The sequence below is a fragment of the Ambystoma mexicanum genome, chromosome 6q (genome assembly GCF_040938575.1).
Source record: "Ambystoma mexicanum isolate Mex_15411 chromosome 6q, UKY_AmexF1_1, whole genome shotgun sequence".
Lineage (NCBI taxonomy): Eukaryota > Metazoa > Chordata > Amphibia > Caudata > Ambystomatidae > Ambystoma > Ambystoma mexicanum.
The window spans coordinates 809,582,833-809,607,482 of NC_090937.1; the positions used below are offsets into that span (position 1 = coordinate 809,582,833).

General features: G+C 43.7%; 1 protein-coding gene across 1 annotated transcript in view; it reads right to left on the minus strand.

Annotated features, from left to right (window-relative positions):
* GASK1B (golgi associated kinase 1B) overlaps positions 1-24,650 on the minus strand; it is a 323,049-nt gene that overhangs the window by 125,222 nt on the left and 173,177 nt on the right. Inside the window, exon 2 of the mRNA XM_069631333.1 lies at positions 1,675-1,889. Coding sequence (XP_069487434.1) covers positions 1,675-1,889 — 215 coding nt within the window. The remainder of the gene's footprint in view (positions 1-1,674; positions 1,890-24,650) is intronic.

The window sequence follows — 24,650 nt, forward strand, 5'->3', positions numbered from 1 at the left end:
TGCTAAAACGAATGAGGCAAAGTTGGACGCACTCACATGAGAGGTCAATGGGTCTAAGAAGTTTATTTATTTATTTAGTAATTTGTGTAGCGCGCCTAACTCGCAGGCATAAAGGCGCTTATCTTGATACTGACATGCGATAGTTACATGGTTACGCAGGTACAGACGGGAGTAAGTTACATCCTACAAATTAGTTACATCTTTTCTTGACAATAAACTAAATTAGTTACATGGTTACACAGGTACAGTAAGAAATAATATTTATTTATTTATTTATTTATTTTGTGTGATGTGTGAAAAGTACAATATTGTGGATGTCTAATCAGCTTTACATTGAGCACCTATTTGCACAGCCTGAGGTTCGCACAGATCTGGATGTCAGACTGAAACAATGCAGGTGTTCAGCAAATGGGGCGAATTTCCTGCAATTTGACTTGGCAGCCTGTTTCTCCATTAATCCTTTAATAACAGCCACCATCAAAGGCAGGCTATGGCGGGAACATCACAAGAGTTCAATTGGTGTGCATGTCTGCTCGTGAACCCAATGAGAGGAAACATGTATACAGAGCTGAGCACACATGGCAGTGTCTGTTGATGCTACTCCATGGACTACTGCCCCCGCAGGAAGGGAGCTGTTTCTTTCAGCTATGAATGGCGTTAAGATCATTGTGTTTCTCCCCCATGCAATGGAAAAGTGATTCCAGGTCTCCATGGAGATCTGCTTAATGTATGTATAAAGCACAGCATAGCCAGCAAGCAGCTTTGTGGCACAAGACACACAGTAAACAACCTGGACACAGAAGTCATCAGCATAATTACAATAGAGAGAAAGCGTCTTCCTATGTGTGTATTTGCATATAGCACACATGAGCTAAAAAAGTAACATTCTTGGAATGCCACTCAGTGTAGTTTTATAGCAGCTTTGTGAATAGAAAAATTGGTCTGACTGTATTTCCATTTTACAGGGGCAATGGAAATCATTTTTTTTACCCCAGTATGATGACTTTAGATAATTGAGTTGTGGGTAAAATCGAGTTCTCAACCTTTTGGGTCCAATGATTGATTGCAAGCATAACATTGCAGGCTTTCTGCAGCAGGGATATTTGCTATATTGAGAAACATATGAGAAGATTCCTCACTTAAGTGTATTTGAGTTGCTTTCCATTGAAGACAGGGGGATTTGCATATCTCCAGCATGGATTTTTACCTGAAAGAAATCCAAACTTCTGCTTTCATATTCGAGTGATTTGTACTGCCACAGTCAGCAAGAAAGCTATTCTTTAGCTCCCATGATCCTCTGGATTATCCAGTGTGTTGGTGGTTTGACAAAAGGGCCTATTGCATAGAATGACTGGAGATAAACCTACATATGGACCATTCCCTTAAAGCAGAGTACACAGCCAAATTGCGATTTTCAATCACTAAGAAAGATCTATAATGACATTCCGGAAATACATTATGAACATCACATGATATCTAATTTACAAAGCATCTTCCATAAATGCCTTCTTGTGTTGGGACGAGAAGGAGTTCTCACTATGTTTAACAATAACACCGTTATGGAGGCTGGTGTCTTGCATACATTGAATTTCCACTGTAAGAGCTGTGTGCTGAAGTGCCTTCCTGGAACCAAGCTGGCATCTAGCAAGCCTTTATGAACATAATGTGACATACCTGCAAAAGAAAATCAAAGAGGGCCATCTTGGACCATTCATGGTGGTGAATATCCGTGCACCCCGAGTCAGGCTTGGGCGCCTTGCCATTCTGCCAGCACTTCTGCTTCAGTAAGTGTTGATATGTCCCCCAGTTTAGCCGAACTGATGACTGCGTGTCATTATCCGTAAGCAACAAAGATGAGTCCCAAAGCACGACGGGACATGGGTGGCCATCTAGGAAAAGAAAAAGGAGAATTATGAGCATGACTGGCGGGTCAAATGGGATTAGTCATTTCTAACAGAAGGGCTTTCAGTAAGTATGATCTGACACACACACACACCTAAGGATGCTGCTTAGCACAATGTATACATGTTCCTAAAGAAAACATAATCACTGACATCACAGATCAGGATTCATTTGCATCTCTTGGCATCCCCATGTCCGCGTGACACATTATATCCCAAGGCCAAGCCACACACTTATCGTGCAAGTTCAATAGGAAAGAACAATGAGTCGCAGAATTCCCTTATTTCAGGTGGAGATGTTGGCCAAGATCAGTGAGAGTCAACTTTCGATGCAGACGCAGCGAAACCATGCAGAAGACCTAACCAGGTCCAGAAGCCTATAGATATTCCAGGGAGCATGAATAAAGTCCAGGTTATCTGGACTCTGCCAACAGACCAAGGAGAGACCCAGTCCCGACTAGGGATTGAGATTGCTTAAATGGATCACATGTCCCTTTCAGCCAATAGAGGTCGAGCCATTTATCTCCAGCCCTGCATAATCGCCTGCACCAAGAACAACACTGACAGGGAGTTATGCAGGGCAAAGCTGACAGGCGGCAGAGTGGGAGTTTGGATCAAGATTAGGAGCTTTGGACAGAGCTGGTTAATAAGTTAGTTGTGGGCAAGCAAGAAATATGAGGCTGGATATAGCGGGCTGAGGGCAGGAGAGGAGGTTTCAGGTGAAGGGGACTTGAGAGGTGATAAGGAGGAATAACAGGAGGTTTGATGAGGCACATAACAGTAAGGAGGTGATAGGGTATACAGAAGTATTGAGAAGGAACAGCAAATAGGAGTGAAAGCTAAACAAGAAGAGGAAGGAGTACAAAATTCCCGGATAAATACCTGCGCAACACCTTTCTCAGAATTAGACTCAACCTTCTAAAGACTAATGAGATCTTGGCAAAAAGAGGTGCACCATCTTCGGACAAGTGCCGATACTGTAATACCCAGCAGGTGGAATCAATTCGGCACCTTCTGCTGAGGTGTAAGGGAACCCAAGAAACAAGAGAAATCTATCTAATGAAATTCCTGGGTAGTTCAACTACAGCCAATGACGAAGACTGGTGGATTCGTCTGATGGGAGGGGAGAAAACTGAATGGACAGTGGCGGTGACCCTATTTTTCCAACAAATTGGCCTTTTACAGGAGCACAAAACGAGTGCAGGAGTTAATAGGACAATTATGGACGCTGGGACCAGCTGACCCACAAACACTTTTTAAGTAGAAAAGGAAAAAGAACAATTTAATTTAAACTGGAGGGACGAACCTTTTGTAAAAATTGTAAAACTGTATTACAATTAAACCAAATAAATAAAATTAAAATAAAAAGAGGAAGGAGTACAGAGGAGGTTGATACTCGCAGAGTCGTGGGGGTATAGTAAGAGGGATGTTACAGGCAACTTCAAGGGAGAGGAGGAGGAATGGAGGTGACAGTGAAGGAGAACAGGAGGGGAGTGTTCAGGGGAAGGTTGGAGGTGACAACAGAGGATGTGGAGTGTGTTATGGAGGAAGTTTGAATGTGAGTCGAGGAAGAGCCGTGTAATCAGGAGATGGTTGGAGGAGATATGAGAGGAAAGACAGAAGAGTGTCCCAGGGGTGGGTTGGAGGACACTAGAAGAAAGAAGATTAGTGCTCAAGAGAAGAGTGAAATGAGTCAGAGAAGCAGGCACACCCTAAGTCTAAGAGGGGTGCAAGTAGAGGAGGTAGTACAGGCATGTGGTGGAGCATCAAGGAGATTGAAAGGATAAATAGATGTGAGAAGAGGTGAAGAGATCTGGAATGGTTACATTTAGACACAAGACTGTTAAGACCTGTCAGAAGGTATATGGGATCCAAGACCCCAAGACAGGCAGGTGGCAAACAGAAGCACATCCATCCATTAGAGAAACCTGGGGGGGGGCAGCATGCTGGCAGACGATGCTATTAGACCACCCATTTCAGCCATTGCCAAACGTGCAAATGCACATAGTGCCCAAGACCGAGGTGAGGGTCTCCTGAGAGAGAACGACTAGAAACAGTGGAGCAGAATTGGTAAACGAAAGGCTCAAGAAGGATTGTAGGAAGTGAGCAATTGAGAAGGGGGACTATATCCCAGGAACAGATCCCACAATTAAGAGGTATAACCCCCACAGACGTTTGTTTATGCTAGAGGTTTCTTCTTAAATCTATAGACTTTATCAATGAAGCAAGACAAAGGCATCATGTACAGTGTTAGAGAGGACACTCAAAACCCTCCCACTAGCCGATACAGACAAGTACCTATTTGGTGTCTCATGGCATATGTAGCATTTATTACATCAGACAATTTCTAAAAAGTATGTATAAACTATCCGCATCATAACAGTTGGTATACATTGTGCTAAGCTCCAAGTTAGATGCTATTGCATGTCACTTCTAGTGACATGATTCAAAACAGTTAAAGACCACAACGGGCAGTATCCTTGGGGCAGGATATGTGCCTGTAAGATACTTCATCTGCAGATGTGTGTTTCCCAAGTTTACTTATTTTATTTTTATTTGTATTGCTAGATGGGCTCTGTATCCAATTTCATCTGCCTATGCATGATTCCCTAGTCTAGTTATTTTTATTTTTAGATGGACTCTGCAACCATTTTTGAATCCACTAAGAGTCTGAGCTGGGTGTAGGAATTGCTGCCCTACGTTCCTTGTTTTTTCTGTGAACTGATAATCACTCATTTAGTGCCCCCTGCAAAATTAGCACATGAAACCATGTATGTAAAGTTCACCGATAAGCCTGACACACAACCGCAATCACACACACACATACACACACACGCACGCATCCATACACACGAGTCTACATGCCAACTGTCATGGAGGAGGAAACTATTTCCTCTCCAGTGAACTGCACTCCTCTTTTCTATCATGTATTCTTAGAAGAAACATGACGGGCAATGGAAGACATCTGGGGCCTTACTGTCAATAGATCAAATATTAGCAAGTGAAGTTATATACATAAAATAAATAATAACTTTTGTTGGCAGTCAAGTACACATTTTATATTTGGAAGGTTCGTGGAATTTGGGTTGATAACACCTGGAGAGAGGGGGAAGGAACAAGCGAGAGATAGAGAGAGAAATTCAGAGGGAGAGTGAGAGAGAAAAAGAAAGAGAGAGAGAGTGTGTGTGTTTGAGAGAGAGAGAGAGAGAGAGAGAGAGAGAGAGAACGAGAGAGACGCTACCTATGCATTGCAGTTTCTTCTGGGTTGCATCAATATTGGTTTGGGATGCCTGGCAATGGTATGTTTTGCTATGTGCCTGCACAGAGCTATATTATCAATGCCCTGGCATGTTTTGAAGATCTACACTCAGCTTTGGTTTGGTTTGGTTATTCTGCACTGTGTTGTGTTATGTTATGATACGCCATGTCATGTTTTAAGCTATAGGAACATGTTGTACAATGGGTTGTTCTGCTGAGATGAATGCATTCTTTTCCTAAAGCTAAATGCACGTTTACTAGACTCTACCTAAGTGCAACTGTGTGTTCTTATTTCCTCCTTTTGGAAGGGGAGTGGGAGGAATATGATTTTGGTTTCCTTTTATACTAGCTGGTTAGATCACATTATATCATGTTGAGGTTTCATTATAATGTTTTGCTGCAAATGTCTAATTTTCAAGTGCCTTTGAAGCAGCTATAAGACATTATATAGCTACTCCCTAAACTCGCAAAGTAAAAAAGAAAAACCAGAAGGATAGACTTGGAAATCTAAACTATTAACTAGAACATAGACCCTTGTTTAAACCTAACATTCTCACAATGCCCTCTACTAACAGGACACAGTAACTGCAGCCCTGGATGAGAAGGTTAGTCAAGGGCTGGATTATGTAAATTATCTCCCATAAAGTCCCTGCCTTAGCCTAAGAGGACTCCTACCTCACACACAAATATAACCATTACCTTATAGGCCCTAAAAGGACTCAGGAACCTCCAGACAGGCCGGACTGTGGCATCTGCCCTAAAAGAAGCTGTGGTCAAAATCCCACCCTCAGTTAAATGTGCCCATATTTCCTGCTAGCATTCCCATCTATAGAACCTGGACATTCGTGGCCATTGGGGAGTGCATAGAGGGGCTTTCCATGCTGTGTTCTTTTGGGCATGGTTTCCGCATGTCTTCACACACTATGATACTGTGGAAGGCTTAAAGGCCTGTCTGGCCACGGCTAAGACATAGACAGGATGTGTGTACCTAACTAGGCCTAGGGTTTTGGTAACCATTGCATAAATGAGGAAACCCACAAATTTGAAGTTTTTTGCTGGTTTTCAGGAAGCATTGCAAACATGGCAAATTCGGATTTCTGACATGCAACCCCTCCCAAATGTTTTTGGTGAGGTCGTTAGAAGGGCTTTACCTTCCATGGTATCTTGGCATGGCTTCAACATGGCCAGGTAAAACATGCAGTGAGTACATTTCAGACATACCCCCTGGTGCAGAGTACACCTATTCTCCTGCTTCTCTCCTTTTTGCACTGCACCCCATAAAAAACCCCATAAAAAAGTTGAGTCCCACAATTAATTTGGTCAAATTGTACACATAGTTCCTCCACCTTTTCCTTCTCATGCCTTCCTGAGCATCTTATCTATCCCTCACCCTCATTCCAACTATATACCTGACTTTGCTTGTCCCTACTACTACTGAATGTTCTCCTATAATCCTCTATTGCCTCTCTGATAGGAAAACATGCTTTGAAGCCTTAAACTATGGCAGGCGGCACTATACAAATGGAAGATAACATAACATATCAAATTCAGCTATGCTTATTTTACATAAAGCGAGTCAGTGCTGTTTCATCCTTTCAATGAGTCATGACTGTGGTCCTCGGGAGGGCAGGATGGCACATTCCAAACTACACTGGAGAGGCTAGAGGGTCTTTTCTACTCTGGGGAGCCTAGCCAGACTGGATGGCTGCAAGTGCAGAAGGTAGTACCACTCTCCGAGCATGCCTGCCAGATTGCGTACCATTTTTATCTATGTGGGTGTGAATTTTCAATGGGAAAGTCTGTTTCCACTGATTGATGTCCTCTACTATTTTCAAATAGGGAGGGAAAAACTGTGAACTTCAAGCAAAGAAAATCAAGCCAAAGGTGGTCGGGCATCAGTTTCTGGTTTAGCAGGATTTATCACTGTCCCTAGACATAAGATTTGCCTAAAGGGGCACGCAAAACATGTTCTGGTGAACCACCCACTGTTAACATTCTTGGATTCTGGACTGTTAGGAAGACTTGACCTTGATCAGATGACCCTGAAGGACGTCCTTCCGTGGAAGGAGCTTTTTATGAAAGGGCTATCTTCATGCTTTACCACTGGACTGGTCACCAGAGTTAGAGTAGCCAACTCTCTAACTTATCGATTGGAATCATGGTAAAGGACCTGGGTGCGAGACATGCCTGCTTTACTATAGGAACATCCCCAAGGACCAACAATGGAAGTTTCAGGGTTCAGAGTTGTGACAAAATGGCTACTGCTCTGCAGGAGTACAGGGATGAATAGTAGCTAAACTACCTACTCAGCCCAACACTAGTATTAAACCAGCAGTGATCCAAATCCTAATGGTGAAACAGGCACAGCCCAACTAGTGTACCTTCTTTGCCTATTTTGGCAACATGGGCAGAGGCAGACTAGATGCTCTGCAGAGGTGTGACCTGAAAGCAGTGTCAAACCATACAGACCTAGAGCAATGGCTCCAAAATGAAAGAATGTCAAATCAAGGTTCTATAACATTGGAACGTTAACTAAATGAGCAGTGCAATCAACTAATTCAAAACACCAAACACCCATCTCTGCAAGAGAAACACAGAGAATGCAGACGTGTGATAAGAAAGAGCACCAAAGTTTGCTAAGCAGGGATGTTCAGGCAAGAAGACATCAGCAGCAATGTCAACGTTCAATGATATGTTCAAAAAGACAAAGAAGGGGGCTTAAAATTCACTATGGTCACTTAATGGGGGGCCGTTGTTACAGGGCCTCTTCAAAATACCTTTGGTTCTTGTCTTAGGTACTAGGAAACATTGAGCTGGGCTTCAAGGTAGGTGCTTGTGCTGTGATTGAGCCAATGTTGAAATGCTTGAGTCACGTGGTCCCAATGGCAATTCAGCATCAAGTCAGTTCAAGGTGTGGGCTCTCATTTGGTCGAGATGGCATTCAATACAGGCTAGTCAATGGCATCCAACTGTTCAAGGCAGTGGTCGAATCAGTGACAAAAGAATGCTATTGTCGAGTCAAGTCAGCATTTGAGACAGGCGTGTCGAGGGTTTCCATTAGGTTGAGTTGGCATTCGAACAAATAACTCCCATGTTGGTGATCGGGTTGAGATGAGGCATTACTATTCAATGTGTCAAGCCTGTGTCTGGATGGCTCGAAGGACAGGTAAGCAGTTCAAAGGTGCATAGAGTGCCAAAAGCAGCACCACAGATCCTGCAATGACTTGAAGTGTGTTGAGCAAACTCAGATTGATTTAAAGTCATCTTGAGGTGATGAAACAGGGTTCTAGCTGCTTCTGGAATTCTGGGTTGCTGTGAGGCCCATTCCAGTGTTGCCAGGGACAAGCTGAGTCATTGGTTCTGGACTTTCATCCATGAGAAATTCCTGTGTCCAACAGCATTTTCCCCCCACTGCTCCCCAGAGATGGACATGGAGCACAGGTTGCCTCTAACCTGGATGCATCCTGTCTTCACCTCTCTGGCAGAGGACTTTGGAATAGTCTTTATTCCCAACAGAGGATGAGTGAAAAGTAGAAGATTAATCAACTAGGGAGAGGTTTCCCCTCCTTGTAAACGACAAATGCCACAGGGGAATGACCCAAAGCAAGCCTGCCCTAAGGGGGCCTATCCAGACTGTTCTAACACATTTTCTTTGCCTTCAGACATCATACCCAAAGTACCTTGTCTGCAGGAAATGGGGAGAACAGGAATATGTAGGGAGTCCCAGCAGAAACCAAGATGGTGGACCCCTGATACCTCTTTACTATGACTACTCTGACTTTTCCCCCTTCCCATGTTTGTTGACTTCAAAGGGACACCAGTGGTGAGCACCCTGGTGTGAAAGTGTCATTATTATGTCAGTGCTGTTTTTAAAGCATTGATTTCCAGAATGTTACCTGAAAAGTGTTCCTGTGCCCTGAGAGGAAGTTGTTGCCCATCTACCAGGAGGATCAAAAGGCAGCTTCCTGGTCATTGTCCCAAATGACTGCTGTGGAGCCATCCAGATCAGGCAGGTAAAGCACATCACCTTGTCATAGCTGAGCGCTGCTCAACAAGCTAACACGATAATGATATCAAATATATGTTGCTGCATAATTGTGGGTTCCCAGTAGCCACCATGCCATATCCAGTCATGGGTTATATTTACAGTTTAATGTGCTACCAGTCTGACTATGTTACACAAGTATTATGAATCACAGGTGCAGCCAATTAAATAGCCCCCTCTGCCTGTTGGCTCTTTGTGTCCCAGAATCTGCCAGGAATGCACATCCGCCAAACGGCTGCTGCTGTAGATGTTAGGAGACTGTTATAGCAAAATCACATGAATACGCTATACTTTTGGCATGGAGCATTATGAAAGAGGGCTCTGATTAGAAGACCTATCTTCCAGAAACAGAATAACCTGCATCATTTTATTTGATAAAAATCAAAACAATCTATGACTTTTACACTCTGGCGGATGTCATTCCATAAACAGAGAAATCCAAAATCAGGCGTTTTCAAGAAGTCCCAAAGCCTAGGTCAGTGCTTGAAAGTGCACTGCAGGAGCAGAAGAAATCTGTTTTGGATGAGGGTTCAACTGTAAAGAACTGGTATGAAACTGCATATGAGTGAACCCACTGTGCATTGAAAACGGATTTGTGCTTGTCAGATCTTTTTCATCATGAAAAGATCTGACTAGTATCTGGGAGGGTACCAGAGGCTATGGAGCCCTTGTTGGTCACTGCTTGTGGATAATGAATCACAACTTCTTTGCTTCACTGCCTGGATAGTGTATGCTGCCTGCTCTCTGCTCCACTTAAGGACATTTTAATTTTCTTTAACTTGGATAGAATAAACATGGGGACCTGATTCAGGTGGAGCCCTAACCCAAACATCACACTCCCAAGATCCTGTTTCTTCTTTCTGGTTGGGAATTTGAAACGTTTTTTCTCTACTTTTCAGACTTTTGTCCGTTTGTAAAATACATGTCTTGTTGCCACAGAGAACCTGGAAGATTGTGACAGCTCTCAGCCTCATCACGTTGGTAAGAATTATTTCCATAAAATTGAGTAGTCTTGAATGTAAACTTTCTGACAGTGACAAACCTGGTCCTTTTATCCAACTGTGAGTGCTCACAGGTTAGCCACATCCATATCCAGACCACAGTCTGGAGAGCCAGGCCCTCATATTTATTTTTTCATACTTTTCACTGGTTAACATTGCACCGCATAGGAAACAATGTTAACTGCAGATCCCATTAACATTTTATTAAATACCTGCAAAATCGTTTTTCATTTGTTTCCTTTGGGGAATTATACAATTTCTTGTGTTAATTACATACTTACATTTGCTTGATATTGAAGGTAGTTCTTATATTTTTTTTTTATTTTTTTTTATTTTATTTTTATGTTTTAGTTTGGTCTCAAACTTTTCCATCAAACTTTTCCATCATTTTGATTCGTGCAAAGAGAAAGAAAGAATAAATGGCCAATGAGCTGCAGATATAGACATCAGTGTCGAGAGGCAGCGGAGCTGCGGAGTTCCGCTGAGTTTTGAGATTTCTTTTTCATGAGATCAAGGATATGTTGAAGGTAGAGAGATACTGTATATATATATTTATTATTCTTTCCGCTAAGAATTGCCGCCCATCTTTTATCTGTAGTCATTTGTTGGGATCCCATGTCAAAATATCCCCGAAATTGATTTCGTTGGATGGCCAGAGAGGGGCATTCCATCACGAGATGAAATATGGTTTCTGGTATCGTCTTGCATTTACAGAAACGGCAGTGATTTTGGTCTTTTGGAATTCGTTTTGTTGCAGCTAAATAATCATTCGTTGGTAGGATATTTAGCCGAAGTCGTAGAAAGGTTGCTCTGATATTTGGGTCAGGAAATTTCGACAAATATTGCTGCGGTTCATGAAGTTTTCTATTGTCTACGTTGCAGTGCAGCGTCCGTTTGTAGTTGTTTTTCTGATCAATGGTTTGAATCCAATCATTCTGGAGAAGTTTGAATTTGGCATATTGCGGCCGTTTGATTAAAAGTTCTTCGGAGATCTCTTCTTTCTCCATTTCTTTGTTGATTGATTTTTTCCAGGTTTCTAAGATTATGTTATTTAAAGCCTTGGAATCGGTTTTCAGGATTTGAATTGCAGGAGTGATATCATCCGCTATTATTTTCCGATAGATGTCCATTCTTTTCCATCGTACCATGGATCCGATGGATTGGGTTGCTATCTCGTAGCGGATTCTGGGCATGGGGTATGATTGAGGAAGATTTAGGATCTTGCGCCAAAATATTGCCTCAAGTTTTACCCAGTTTACATGTTCGGCATTCATCATAGTGCCAGATCCGTATGTTATTATGGGAATGTATTTTTGCCTGTAGTACATGATAATCGGTTTATATGAGAATTTTCCATATTTTTTGTGCAGGATGCACCCCTGGCGCGCCAGTGCTTGGGCTTTCTGTTCTATTTTGTCCAACCAGTCCGCTTCTATTTTTGATTGATTGAGTGTGATCCCTAGATATTTAAATGTTGTGACATTTTCTATTCTTATTCCATTGATGTTGAAGTTCGGTTGGTGTTTTAATTTTGTTTGTGGTTTCGTCAACAGCATAGTCTTTGTCTTCGTAGTATTGATGACTAAATCATTTTGTTTCATGTAGTTGCTTAGTGCTGTAAGCGAAAGTTGTAATCCAGATGGGGTTCTATCGAGCAAAACAATGTCATCTGCATAGGCCATTATAGGGACCGGTATCGAATTTATTTTCGGAGGGTTTGTTTGCGTATTTGCCAGATGTTGGTCAATGTCTGACGTGTACAGGTTGTAAAGCGTCTCTGCCAGAGGGCATCCTTGTTTTAAGCCATTCATTGTCGCGATGGAAGCAGATGTGTGTCCTTGTTTTGAGAGTCTGACTTTTATTGAAGTGTCAGAATAAAGTAGGATGATGGGTTCTAGGATGTTCGCTGGGCATTTCCATGCATGCAGTTTTGCCCATAACTTTTGTCGAGGTATAGTATCAAAAGCCATCTTTAAATCAATAAATGCCGTGTAGATCATGCTCCTGTTGTTTATGGCTTCATGTTTGATTAAGTGCAATAGTAGGAGATTTATGTTAGTCCCTACATTGCGCGTGAAACCTGTTTGACGCAGAGAGAAACGTCCATTGGTGGTGGCCCATGCAGTCAGGTGCTTTAAGAGAGCTGTTGCGAAGATTTTTCCCAAGGGTTCCAGTAGAGCGATTGGACGAAAGTTCTCCGGGAGGTCACATGGTCCTTGTTTATGTATCGGAACTATTGTGGCTGTTCTCCAAGTAGTTGGAATTCGGTTAGTTTTGTTTATGATATCCAGGATCTGTGACATGAATTGTGCCCATACTGTGGGGTTTTGTTTAAGGACGGCGTTCGAGAGGCCGTCGGGTCCTGGGGCTCTTGATGAATTGAGACTTTTTATCATATGTAGGAAATCTTCTTGAGAAGTATGAATTGTCCATTTTGTACTTCTTTGATTCAGTTTTTCTTCTGAATAATTGTGCTGTGGTCCGTACAAGGTCGAGAAGTGGGTGATCCATGTCTGTTGTGGTACATTAGCTGTGAGCTTATGTTGTTTCAAGTGGTTTTCGTTCAGTAGGTTCCACAGTTCACGTGTGTTGTTGGTCTTTAGAGTCTTCATTATTATTTCTGCATCCGTCTGGAGTAGCATCGATTGATGTGATTTCCTCCAATTGTTGTAGGATTGCTTTAATTTTGCAATCTTTATACGATTTTCTATTGTTTTGTTTTTGTTAAGTTGTCTTCTCTGTTTGGCCAATTCTTTTTTTTTTCTGCTATTTCCCGGTTGTAGGTGTGTGCATGTAAAGTTTGAGGGCAGTTTTTTACTGTTTGTTGAAAGGGAAGAAGAAGCCACCCGTAGTTCAATTTTTCCAATTCTGGTTTTGATGAATCTTCTAATTTCCTTGGAAGAAGAGATATCGCTGTTTGTGATATGCGTAGTCTTGTTGCTGAACCTGCAAGTTCTAGTGTTGCGGCATCAGATGGTACTGGTTCATTCGTCATTAACTGTGAGGTGACAGTTAGCATGTTGTGGTCACTATTGTCAGAGATTAGCGTTTTAGCTGCCTTGACAGATGCTTGCAGCGTTTGTGAAAGAAATATGTAGTCGATGATCGCTTCTGATTGTCCTCTGGTCCATGTTGGGACAAAGGGAGTCGAATTATCTTTTGCATGATTTAAGAGCATCAGGTTTCGTGTTGTTATTTCTTTCATCCATGTTGCTGCTTTAGGAGTTAGTTGGTCCAGCGTGCGTGGAGTACCATTTGATGTTATTAGGTTGATGTTGAGGTCACCGCACAGTATTAGTTTGATGTACTGATGTCTCTGAAGTAGATTGTCTATAGTCATGAATACGCCGTCCATAAATGCCTCGTTTGTGATGGCCACAGGATTCCAGTAGAGATTCAGAATGGCAATTTTTGTTTCATAACTACTTTTTTGGTGTTTAAATGATGTAGTTGCTATTACGGTCACTTGGATCCAGGGGTTTATATTTTCGTTTGTCAACACTTTCCATTTCGGGGTTATTTTGATAAGTGTGAGTAGTCCTGATGCGGGTCTGCCTTGATGTTTTTTTAAGGCAGGGTTTAAGAATGCAAGAAAACCGTCGCAAGCCGGCGTATCCATGATCCAGGTCTCTTGTAAACAAATGATTAGATAATTCTCGAGGTTAGAGCAAGGTTGGGTGTATAAGTGCAGGTTTCCTCTTGTGTTCCATGAGCAGAGTGACCATGTTATGCTTGTATTAATTGGTTGTTATGAATAGGAGTAGCTTGAACTTCTTGAGTATGTGGTTTTCGACCTTGATATTTCTAGGTCGTAGATTCTTTTGATTGGTTGTTCTTGGTTAATTGCTCTTGCCGCTGTTGACGGAGAGTTCCAATTTGAAGTCTTCGCTGCTTGGTTGTTGTTGCGGATATAGTTCTGTTTTCTCTCAGCATTGTTTCTTAGCGTTGTAGTGGGCCAGCAGTTGAAGCCAAGTTTGAGGAGTTGTTCACATTTTGATATAATTAAGTCTTGGTCTTCTGGGTCAGATAATTCTACGATAATTTTGTCTAAATGTTTATCATCCTTAAAGGTAATTAAATCGATCTTATTAGTTGTGATATGTTTTAGTTGTGGTATTGCTCCAAAAAGTCGGAGAATGTTTGTTCTATTAAGTATTAAAGGTTTTGCTCTTTTTAGTTGGTTTTCGATATGAATTTGATAGATTTGGTTTTGTTCTAATGGATCTATAAAAGAAGGTAAGGTACATTCGCTTGTGGACATGTTTTGTAGATCAAAGGAGTCATCTGTGACTTGATCATAAAGGTCACTCCGTGAAATGGTGCAACTGAGGCTGTTGAGAGACGTATTTGAGACATCTTGTAGCGATTGGTTGACGACGTTTTTATACTGGTGTAAGGATTGCGGTTCACAATTGTTTGAGTACTCGTCAAGTATTATGTAACTTGATGACGTTGTGGGACATGTGAATGGTGGTGTGTCGTCTATTTCCTGATCTTCATGAGTTGAGCAATTTAGTAGTTCTTCATCGTGAGAGGCAGATTGTGACAGTGGTTGTGACGGTATGGTGCTTGGAGTGAGTGGAGTTTGATCTTGTAGTGTCGTAGATATTGCAACTGGAGGTCTAGTTTGAATTGCTGATGATAATTGGCACTGTCTCGTTGTCTTCTCTTTTACATCTTGTCGCGGTTGTCCGTTGTTTTTTATAGATCTGAGGAAGGCTCTGGATCCTGTTTGTCTTTTCTTGGGAGGTTTTGTCTGTCCAGGTTGTGGAGTGATAGTTGGTTTTTCTTTTGAGAAAATTTTGAACTGTTCTATTTTAGTTGTCTTCAGTGTGTTTTGATCTTGTGCTTCCGAGTCCAAGGGGGATCCTGACGTTGACGATTGTTGTACGGTTTTTTCTACATAAATTTCTGATCTTGTGGGTAATTGTTGGACATTTGGACAATGTGGTAGAGAGGGTTGGGTAATCTTCAAGGCCGGTTTTTGATTTAATTGGTGTTGTTGTTGTATTTTGAGTAGATTCAATAGTTCTTTATTTAGGTTTGTTTTTTCTTGTTGGTCGCATCTAGCCATTTCTGCTAGACGTTGTTGCCAGCGGGTTGATTGCTCTGCTTCTAAGTTGAGGCGAGCCTCCGTTGTGTTCACAAATTTTTCAATGTAAATCTGTTTAGAGTGGATCATAGCTAGTAAGGTTCCTTGGTCTTTAATGTTATCATTCATTGTTTCATGTAGCTTAATGAAGGGTATCATGGTTTGCGCTAGTACTGCGATCATCATGCTTTGCAAATCTAACATGGTAGTGGGAATTCTTAGATTAGTGTTTTCGTGTTGTCCAGGTTTGTTGTCCATTAAGGCAGGGGATTTCTACTCTGTGAGGTTTGATGACTGCAATGGTGGGTCATTTTTATTGATGTTATCTGGTGTGTAAAAAGAGTCGTCTGTGTCATAAGTAAAGCGATTTGGGATGGGATGTCCCAGTTGATGTATCATAGCATATTCAGTCTTGATGATTCTTTTTCCAGGTTCCTGAGATGAACACGGAGTTGATGTCATCCGAGATGGGTGTGATCCTTTATTTGTGCTGAAAATTTCCTTTCGTTTATCGATGCTTGACATAATAGATTCAATTTCAGTTATGTCCATTGATAGTCTTTTTGCTTTTAGTAGATCTTGATTGTTTGTGGATTCTGTCATCTGAGGGAGTTTGAGTGAGTTGTGGGTTTTCAGCCATGCAAGTTTGGCTAGTCTCGCCTTTTCTTTCTTCGTTTGCTGTTGTGTGTCGTTTACTGTATCTTGTGGTATATTAGAAGTTCGTAGCTCATCTACCAGCGGTTTAATAAAGTCATGAGGAGTGGATCCTGGTTCTTTGGGGTATAGTTGTTCTTTGTTGTTTGGGTGGGTTCTAGGTGGACTAAGTTTGTTTAATTTTTCCTTAGTCATATGCTGTAGTGTGTCGGTTCGTGGTTCTTCAGACGGTGGTTTAATAAGTTCGTGAGTTGTAGATCTTGGATCATTAGGAAGCAGATGTTCTTCGTTATGGCGGTAGATAGTGGTGGAGCTAATGGCATGATCCATTATATCGTTGTTTTCGATTATATTTTGTTCGGTTTCACTAGATTTTTGTTGCTCGGGTTGGTTGTCTGTTGTCGGGTCACAAGGTATGATGTCTTCTATTGGGCCTTGTGTAGTTTCTCCTGGTATTGGTGGGTTTTCAATGAGTCGTTGGTGCTCATGTGGTTGAGGTGTTATCGGATTCGCTTTTTCCCTTTCTTCTGATAAGGGTAGTTCTGGTTTTCTGGGTGATGTCAAGGGGTCCTGATTTCGGTGGTACTGAGTATTAGGTAGGAGTTTTCCCAGGACGATTTGTGGTTTTACAGCTGTCTGTTTTTTTTCGTTGGTGTTCACGCGAAAATTTCCACTTGTGTGTTCAACTATTTCAGAGTTATTGTTTAGACGGGTTTGAGTATTAGGTATGCTTTGAGAAGCTAGGCAGTCATTTTCTTGCTCTTTAGTGCCACTTTCAGATGCAGAAGAGGTATCAGAGATATGGTGATAGTCAGTGTCATTGTCCGTTTTCTGTAAATATTGGTTCAATTGGGTTTTTGGTAGTTGTCTTCGCGAGAATGCTTGCTCCAGGGTGAGTTGTGATGAGTCTTGGGTAGTAAGGACTGCTGTATTAAGTTTTGTTCTCAATCTCGTTTTTGGTCGTACAATTGTAGATTGCTTGGTTCTGTTTGTCGACATTGTTTCTTTGGGTTGTTTTTGTCACCTCTCCGCTGTATGTATCTTCTGGTAAAAGAGACTACTGGTGAGATCCAGAAAAGGGTTCCTTTCGGTCTTTCACTGATGTACAATGCTTGAGTCTTCCGGTTAAGGAACCTACTGGGGGGCTCCAAGGCAGGGTTCCTTTCGGTCTCTCACTGATGTGCAATGCTTGTCTCTTCCGATTAAAGAAACTACTGGTGAGATCCAAGGAGGATTCCTTTCGGTCTCTCACAGCTAGATAAGTTTCTATTCGGTCTAGAAATCGAGGTGTTTGAGGCAATTTTAATTGATGTCCGCAGGATCCAAGGGACTAGCTCTTTCGGTCTCCTGCAGTACAGTTAGAGTTGTCGAAAATGCCGCCTTACCTCAGTTGTTCTATTTTGGTGATGTGATCGTTTCAGTCTTGCTGTTACTCAATTTTTCTGTGATACTGTTGTGATCCAAGGGAGGAACCCTTACGGGCTCACAGCAGTGAGTGTGAGTGCTTTCGGTCTAGTGATTTGTCTCCACAATATCCAATAAAATAAAATACCGTACGGGCTCTTAAAATATAGGTGGCTTTCTCGTGGTGGAGTTCAATTAGAGTGGTCTGTATCTCTTTAGCTGATAGTGCTGGGGTCCAGGGTAGGGTCCGTTGTCAAAGCAGGCAGGCAGATGGTCGCTCAGCGTTTTCTCTTTGGGTCGTGGTGTTGAGATCTAAGTTAGTGTCTGTTGCCTCAGCACGCAGGCGAGGACTTGCTCAAGAAGGCGAAGGGGTTATATAATCTCCAGGTGGAGCCCGATCGTCAGGAAGGTTGCTGGCGGGAAGCGTGTGTCGTTGCAGGTAAGGTTGTTTGTCGCACTGAGTCCGGGGTCCTAAGTTCGGACAGCTGAATGTGCGACAGACACGGGATCGCTGTGAGTCTATAAACTGTACTCGTTTGATATTGATACGCAGCAACAGCAGGCTGACAGGGGCTTGCGCTGGAGGGTGGAGAAGTGGACTATGTTTGTTTGCTGTGGGGACACTGTCGCAGCAGACTGGTATGGGCTCGCGCTGAAAGGCGAAGAAGTGGGGTAGACACAGAGCGAAAGTCAGACACCAAGATGCTTGGTAGCTGTAGATACGCCTCGCTAAGGGTAGAATTCGCTGACGCGCTCAATCTGGGGTGCGCAGGCAGTTGGACAATGCGTAAGGTGGTTTAAAAGAACAAACTCACGGTTGTAAGTACATCTGTTGTTATGTGCTTTGGCCCCGAGCCAAGACCTGAGGGCGCGGTGCGTTCAGCTTACGGTTTTCCAGCAGTGTGTCGTGAAGCGGGAATCCAGGAGTATCTCCTCCGAATAAGCTAACTTGCTTAGGGTGGATTTAACAAGGTTCAAGAGGGCCGCGGAGCCCGCAGAGCCCAAAGACCACAAGACTCTGCAGCAGACTCCGCGGCCGCTCCGCGGCTTGCTGGGTATTTTATCCTTGGTAGTGTTAGCAGTAGAAAGAGGACAAAAAAAAAAAAAAAGCTCAAATCCTCAGGCAGGTACTGGAACGAAGCTGTAGAGTCTTCCACTGACACAGACCACAAGACTCTGCAGCAGACTCTGCGGCCGCTCCGCGGCTTGCTGGGTATTTTATCCTTGGTAGTGTTAGCAGTAGAAAGAGGACAAAAAAAAAAAAAAAAAAAAAAGCTCAAATCCTCAGGCAGGTACTGGAACGAAGCTGTAGAGTCTTCCACTGACACAGACCACAAGACTCTGCAGCAGACTCCGCGGCCGCTCCGCGGCTTGCTGGGTATTTTATCCTTGGTAGTGTTAGCAGTAGAAAGAGGACAAAAAAAAAAAAAAAAAAAAGCTCAAATCCTCAGGCAGGTACTGGAACGAAGCTGTAGAGTCTTCCACTGACACAGACCACAAGACTCTGCAGCAGACTCCGCGGCCGCTCCGCGGCTTGCTGGGTATTTTATCCTTGTTAGTGTTAGCAGTAGAAAGAGGACAAAAAAAAAAAAAAAAAAAAGCTCAAATCCTCAGGCAGGTACTGGAACGAAGCTGTAGAGTCTTCCACTGACACAGACCACAAGACTCTGCAGCAGACTCCGCGGCCGCTCCGCGGCTTGCTGGGTATTTTATCCTTGGTAGTGTTAGCAGTAGAAAGAGGACAAAAAAAAAAAAAAAAGCTCAAATCCTCAGGCAGGTACTGGAACGAAGCTGTAGAGTCTTCCACTGACACAGACCACAAGACTCTGCAGCAGACTCCGTAGTTCTTATATTGAATTGCTTTTGACATTATTATCATTATTATTTAAACTTTGCATAGGTACCTTACTTCCATTATATGGACCAATGTTTTGTTTAAATACACATGCAAGGCAATTGACATGTGGGGTAGTTAACTATATCATTTCGATACACAAGCAGTATGTGTACCTTTTTAATGTCTTTTTGCTGCAATCGTGGGTGGGGGCACCTCATTGTTGCATGTAAACTTCAAACAATATTGAATATTTCCCTCAAATTGTGATTTTTGTTCTTGGTGGATTTGTGCTTCAGTATTAAATAGCTTGTGCTGGAAGTATGTGTCCTCACTTCCTATTTCTGATTCTATGGAATGGCACTAACGGTTCCAATTATACTCTTTACTCTTTTCTTAAATCAAGAAAAACAAAAAGAAAAGAAACAGCAGCTTCATGACTTTCCCTAATCCTCTATGTGATCTCTCTACCCAATCAATGTCTAGGATTGTCCAAAAATCCTCCCCCTTTCAGTCCCTCTTGCTCTTGTTTTGCTATTTTCACACACAGCCAATTATATGTTGTTTTCCACTTTACTTATATACAACTAAAGGCTGATGGCTGCACGGTATGAATGGATTTTAACCACTGGAAACTGCCCTGGGCAACCCTCCAGACCTTTATTTTAAAGCCTCCAGTGCCACTTCAGAAGGGGAAAGACAATATGCAAATCAGGCGTAGTCCCACCACCGAAGGGGCATTACAGCCCAAACCGCTGAGTTACATCCCTTTTTCACAAGACCAAAGGCATCCTCAGACATGTTTCGGACTCATTGGGCATCATCGGTGATGTGTAGTTTGTGACTGTAGGCACAGCAGTCTTTAGGCCCATGTCTGGGTATAACTGCCCCATTTACGGAGACAAATGCAGAGCTCATGGCTGATGGCTGGAAGGTTAAGAATTAATCCTATTTTAGCCACTGGCAATTGCTCTAGGCAACCCTCCTGCCCATGGCTTTTCAGAGTGTCATGCCATTACAGAAGGGCAAACACCATATGGTAAGCAGGCTTGGTCTGACCCCAAAAGAGGCAGTTCAGCCCCAGCAGTGTGGTAATTTCCCTTCTGCATGGGACCACAAGCAACTCCAGCCAATATTCAGCCTAACTAGGCATCATTAGTAAGTTGTAGCTTGTGTTTCTAGCTACTGTAAGCTTGGATTCCAAGCCAGGGCATACCTATCCCACTCTGGGGTGACACATAGAAAACGGAAGCTTTAAAGCTGCAAGGTTATGACAAAGTTACTCACCATAGTGACTATTTTACTCCTAGACCATAGTCCTCTTTCCTCCATACTTGTGTACTTTCCGTCCTTCGGGACGGGACCGGAGCACTTTTGTTAAAAAGCATCAAACATTTTATTTGTGTCCTTCTTTTATTTTTACGCTGGGCCATCTCACGTGACCATAACTCTGCCTTCCTGAGCTCCGACCCGTGCATCGTCCTTCAGTCCTTTTCTATCACCAGGTCTGAACCATTTAAGCAATAATAGTGGATACTTATTCGAGGGGACATCAGGCGTATGGAGGAAAGGGCACTATGGACTAGGAGTAAGGTAGTCACTACGGTGAGTAACTTTGTCATACTCTTACATCCCGTCCACTTTCCTCCATACTTGTGGGAGATTTCCAAACACTAACCATAGGTATTAAGGGTGGATGCAAATGTCCCTTATTGGAATAAATTCTTGAGAACTGCCTGGTCAAATTGGGCATCAGCCCGGGAGCTCAGGTCTAAGCAGTAATGCTTGAAAAAAGCCGATGGTGAGGCCCACCTAGCCGTCGCCTTGGCAATGGACTCCCAAGGGACATACATTTGGAAGGCAACAGCAGTTGCTTTGCCATGGACCGGATGTGCATGGATTCCCTTTGGTGGTTGGAGGTCTTGAATCTTATAGACCTTTGAAATACAAGAGTCAATCCAGCGGGAAATGGATGCTTTCGAAGCTGGTTTCCCTTTCGGGTCTCCAAATGTAACAAAGAGTTGTGAGGAGCTTCTGAGTTAACTTGCTTGATCGAGGTAAAACTTCAGAGCTCGTCTGACGTCCAGGTTGTGTAGAACTCTCACTGCATCAGATGCCGGGTTCGGGAAGAAGACTGGTAACGAGATTGATTGGTCCAAATGAAAACCAGTAACCGCTTTAGGAAGGAAGGAAGGGTGAGTGTGAAGCACAACCTGACAGCTAGTCAGATAGCACAGCAAGTATAGCGCTCACTTTGAAATCCGTACAGAACCTGCTGATGCAAGTTTGAATCCCGGCACGGCCAAACTCAGCCTTTCATCCTTCCGAGGTCAATACATGAACACCACACCATGGGTAATAATAAGCAGTGCCCAGATACCTGAGGGTTCGTAGTGCTATATAAATGCTAAATTATTATTATTATTATTATTATTATTATCCCTGTGGAAAGTGAGGAACCGATGTTCCATGGAAAGAGCTTGGAGCGCGCTTACTCACATTGCCGATGTCATAGCGATCAGAAATGTAACCTTTCAAGAGAAGTACTTAATATTGGTAGTGGCCATGGGTTCAAAGGGCTTATGGCATAAAGCAGTTAGGACTACATTCAGATCCCATTTGGGATGAGGGGTCCGAACCGGCAGGAAGAGATGAAGAAGACCCGCAAAGTGTCTTTTGATGACTGGGTTAGTCAATGAAAAACAACAGCTGTCTGTAAACAGGTAGGCCGTAATAGCAGATAAATAAGTCCTGCATGACAGAACATGAATGCCAGAAGCTGTGAGATCAGACACAAAGGATAGAACGGTGTCGACAGAAGCATGCCTGGATCGAGCTCTTTAGCTAAACACCAATGGTAAAAACAGAGCCATTTTCTCCTGTACTGGGCCCTTGTAGAGGGCTTCCTGGCTGCTTGGATAATGCATATGTTTTCCTCAGACAGATTGAACTGCACTAAAGATTGGAACTCAAGCACCAGGCCACCAAGCGGAACGATTGTAGGGAGGGGCGGCACAGCTGGTGATTGCTCTGGTGAAGAAGGTCGGGAATCTGCAGAAATCTGATCGGGGAAGTACAGACAGATGCTGCACTTCCTGAAAACCAGATCCTGGCTGGCCACTAAGCATATATGGCCACCAAGGAGCCATGAAGATGAGAGTGCAGTTTGATCCGCTCCTGAGTTTGCAGAGTGACCGATGAATCAGTGGTAATGGAGGGAAGGCATAAGCTTTCCTGTTGTCCCACAGGATCTCAAGGGCGTCCCCCAAGGAAGATGCACCCAGCCCATCCCTGGATGCATGAATAGGATGTTTCCTGTTTGAAGATGTCGCCAGGAGGTCCAACTCTGGAGTGCCCCATTGATGAAAAATGCTGGAGAGGACATCGCTGTTCATCTCCCATTCGTAACTGGCTGCCAATTGGCAGCTGAGGGAGTCTGCAGCCACATTGATGTGACCCGGGATGTGTACAGCCTGGAGCCAAATGTTGAGCTAGATGGCCAGGTCCCAAATTTGTATAGCAATATCCACAAGATGAGGAGACTTGGTCACCCCCTGCATGTTGATGTAAAACATCACCACAGAGTTGTCTGTGCAAATACGGATCCCACTGTTGGTGATAGTCGGGTGAAAAGCCCTGAGCACCAGGAAAACTGCCAGGAGTTCTAGGTAATTGATACAGAACTGTCTGTCTTGAGGCATCCACAAATCGTACACTTTGAGGTGACGAAGCATCACTCCCCACCACAGAAGGCAAGAGTCTGTGGTAACCATTGATTGTGGGCAGGGCTCCGGGAAGGTCTCCACTGAAAGGTTGTTGGCGGACGATCACCATTGTAAATCCGCCATCATGCAGAATGGAACTGAACATCTTGGAATTTGGATCGGAAGCCTGGGACCAGTAGCTCCGAAGAGCTAGCCGAGTGCGCCTCATTTTCAGGCGTGCAAGAGCTAGAGCTAACTGCAATCCAGTCCTTCGTTAGGAACACTTTGGTACTGAAAGTATCCCAACAGAAACCCAGAAAGATCAGGTCCTGAGAGACCGTCATGGATGATTTCCGCCAATTCACCGACAGCCCAAGATGGAACAGGAGCTGAAGGAGTGACTGAAGATTGCTCATAGCCGTCTGTGGGCAAGGACTGGGCAGGAGCCAATCGTCCAAGTATGGATATACATGAACACCCTGAAGTCTGAGGAATGCTGCGATGACCAACATCATCTTCGTAAAAACACACAGCGTCAAGCTGAGACCAAAAAGGAGTACACGAAATGGAAGTGTTCTGCTCCCACAGAGAACCGCAGATATTTTCGATGCAGGCTCCAAATCAGAATGTGCATGTATGCGTCCTGAAGGTCTACCACACTGAGCCAGTCGCCCTTTCAGAGAGAGGACTTTATCTGGCAGGGTGTAATCATCTTGAATTTCTCTTGGAGAAGAAAGAGATTGAAAAAGGAAAGATCGAGGATAGTGCGCAGGCCAGCCTGGTTGAGTTTGGGCCCTGGGAACAGACGGGAGTAGTAGCCCTCCCCTTAATCCCCAAGGGGAACAGGCTCCACTGCTCTGAGGTATAGAAGTTTCTGTACCTTGGATCTGAGGGAGGGTGACTCAGTCTGCTGGAAGGGAGACTGGAAGGGAAGGTAGGGGGAGGGACAAGAGGAAGCCCGCCCGAGCGATTGGCAAAACCCATCAGTCTTCAGTGATAGTCTGCCACGCCTCCAGATGAGACGAGATTCATCCTCCCACCGGAGTCTCGTGCGACTGATGCAAAATATAATTTGGATGATTTGTGGGGAGGGAGACTGCCCGTTCCAAGCAAAGAGGCTGTTGGCAGTGAGAAAAAACAGCCACCTTGCTGCTTACAGCAGGGCCCGCCAGCCGGAACATCAAATCGGCGTGGGCAGCGATCCTGAAAACCTCTGAAGCCAGAGAAGGACCTTGTTTGGGACCCTAACCTCTGAGTATAAGGAACCTCTGCTGGAGTTTTCGCAAGGACCGACAAAGACTTGGCCGTTTGAGTGCTTGCCCTGGTCTTGGTTAGTTCCTCATCCGTGGAGGAGTGGAACAGTTCTTCACCCTCAAAGGGGAGATAAGGCACCTTGTCCTGAACTTCCTTTGAGAACTTCGTAGCATGCAGCCACGCTTTGCGGGAGATGTCGACCCCAACAATAAGGCCTCGAGCGGAAGTGTCTATGTGATGGGCCGCAGCCTCCAGTAGACCCTGCGCCAGAACTCTGGCATCTGACTAACCGCCTTTGAAATCCTAGAGCCTATCAGCAGCAATACATTCCTGGAAGTCAGCTAGCTCCTTCCAAAGTTTGACATTGGCCACCACCAGGATAAGCTCAGTGTTAGCCTGACGCAGCTGAAGAGCCAAATTGGAAAAAACCTTTTTCCCAATGGTGTCAAGAAGCGTGTCCTCCTTGGAGAGGATCTGGGCCACTGCAGTGGATGTAGAGGCCG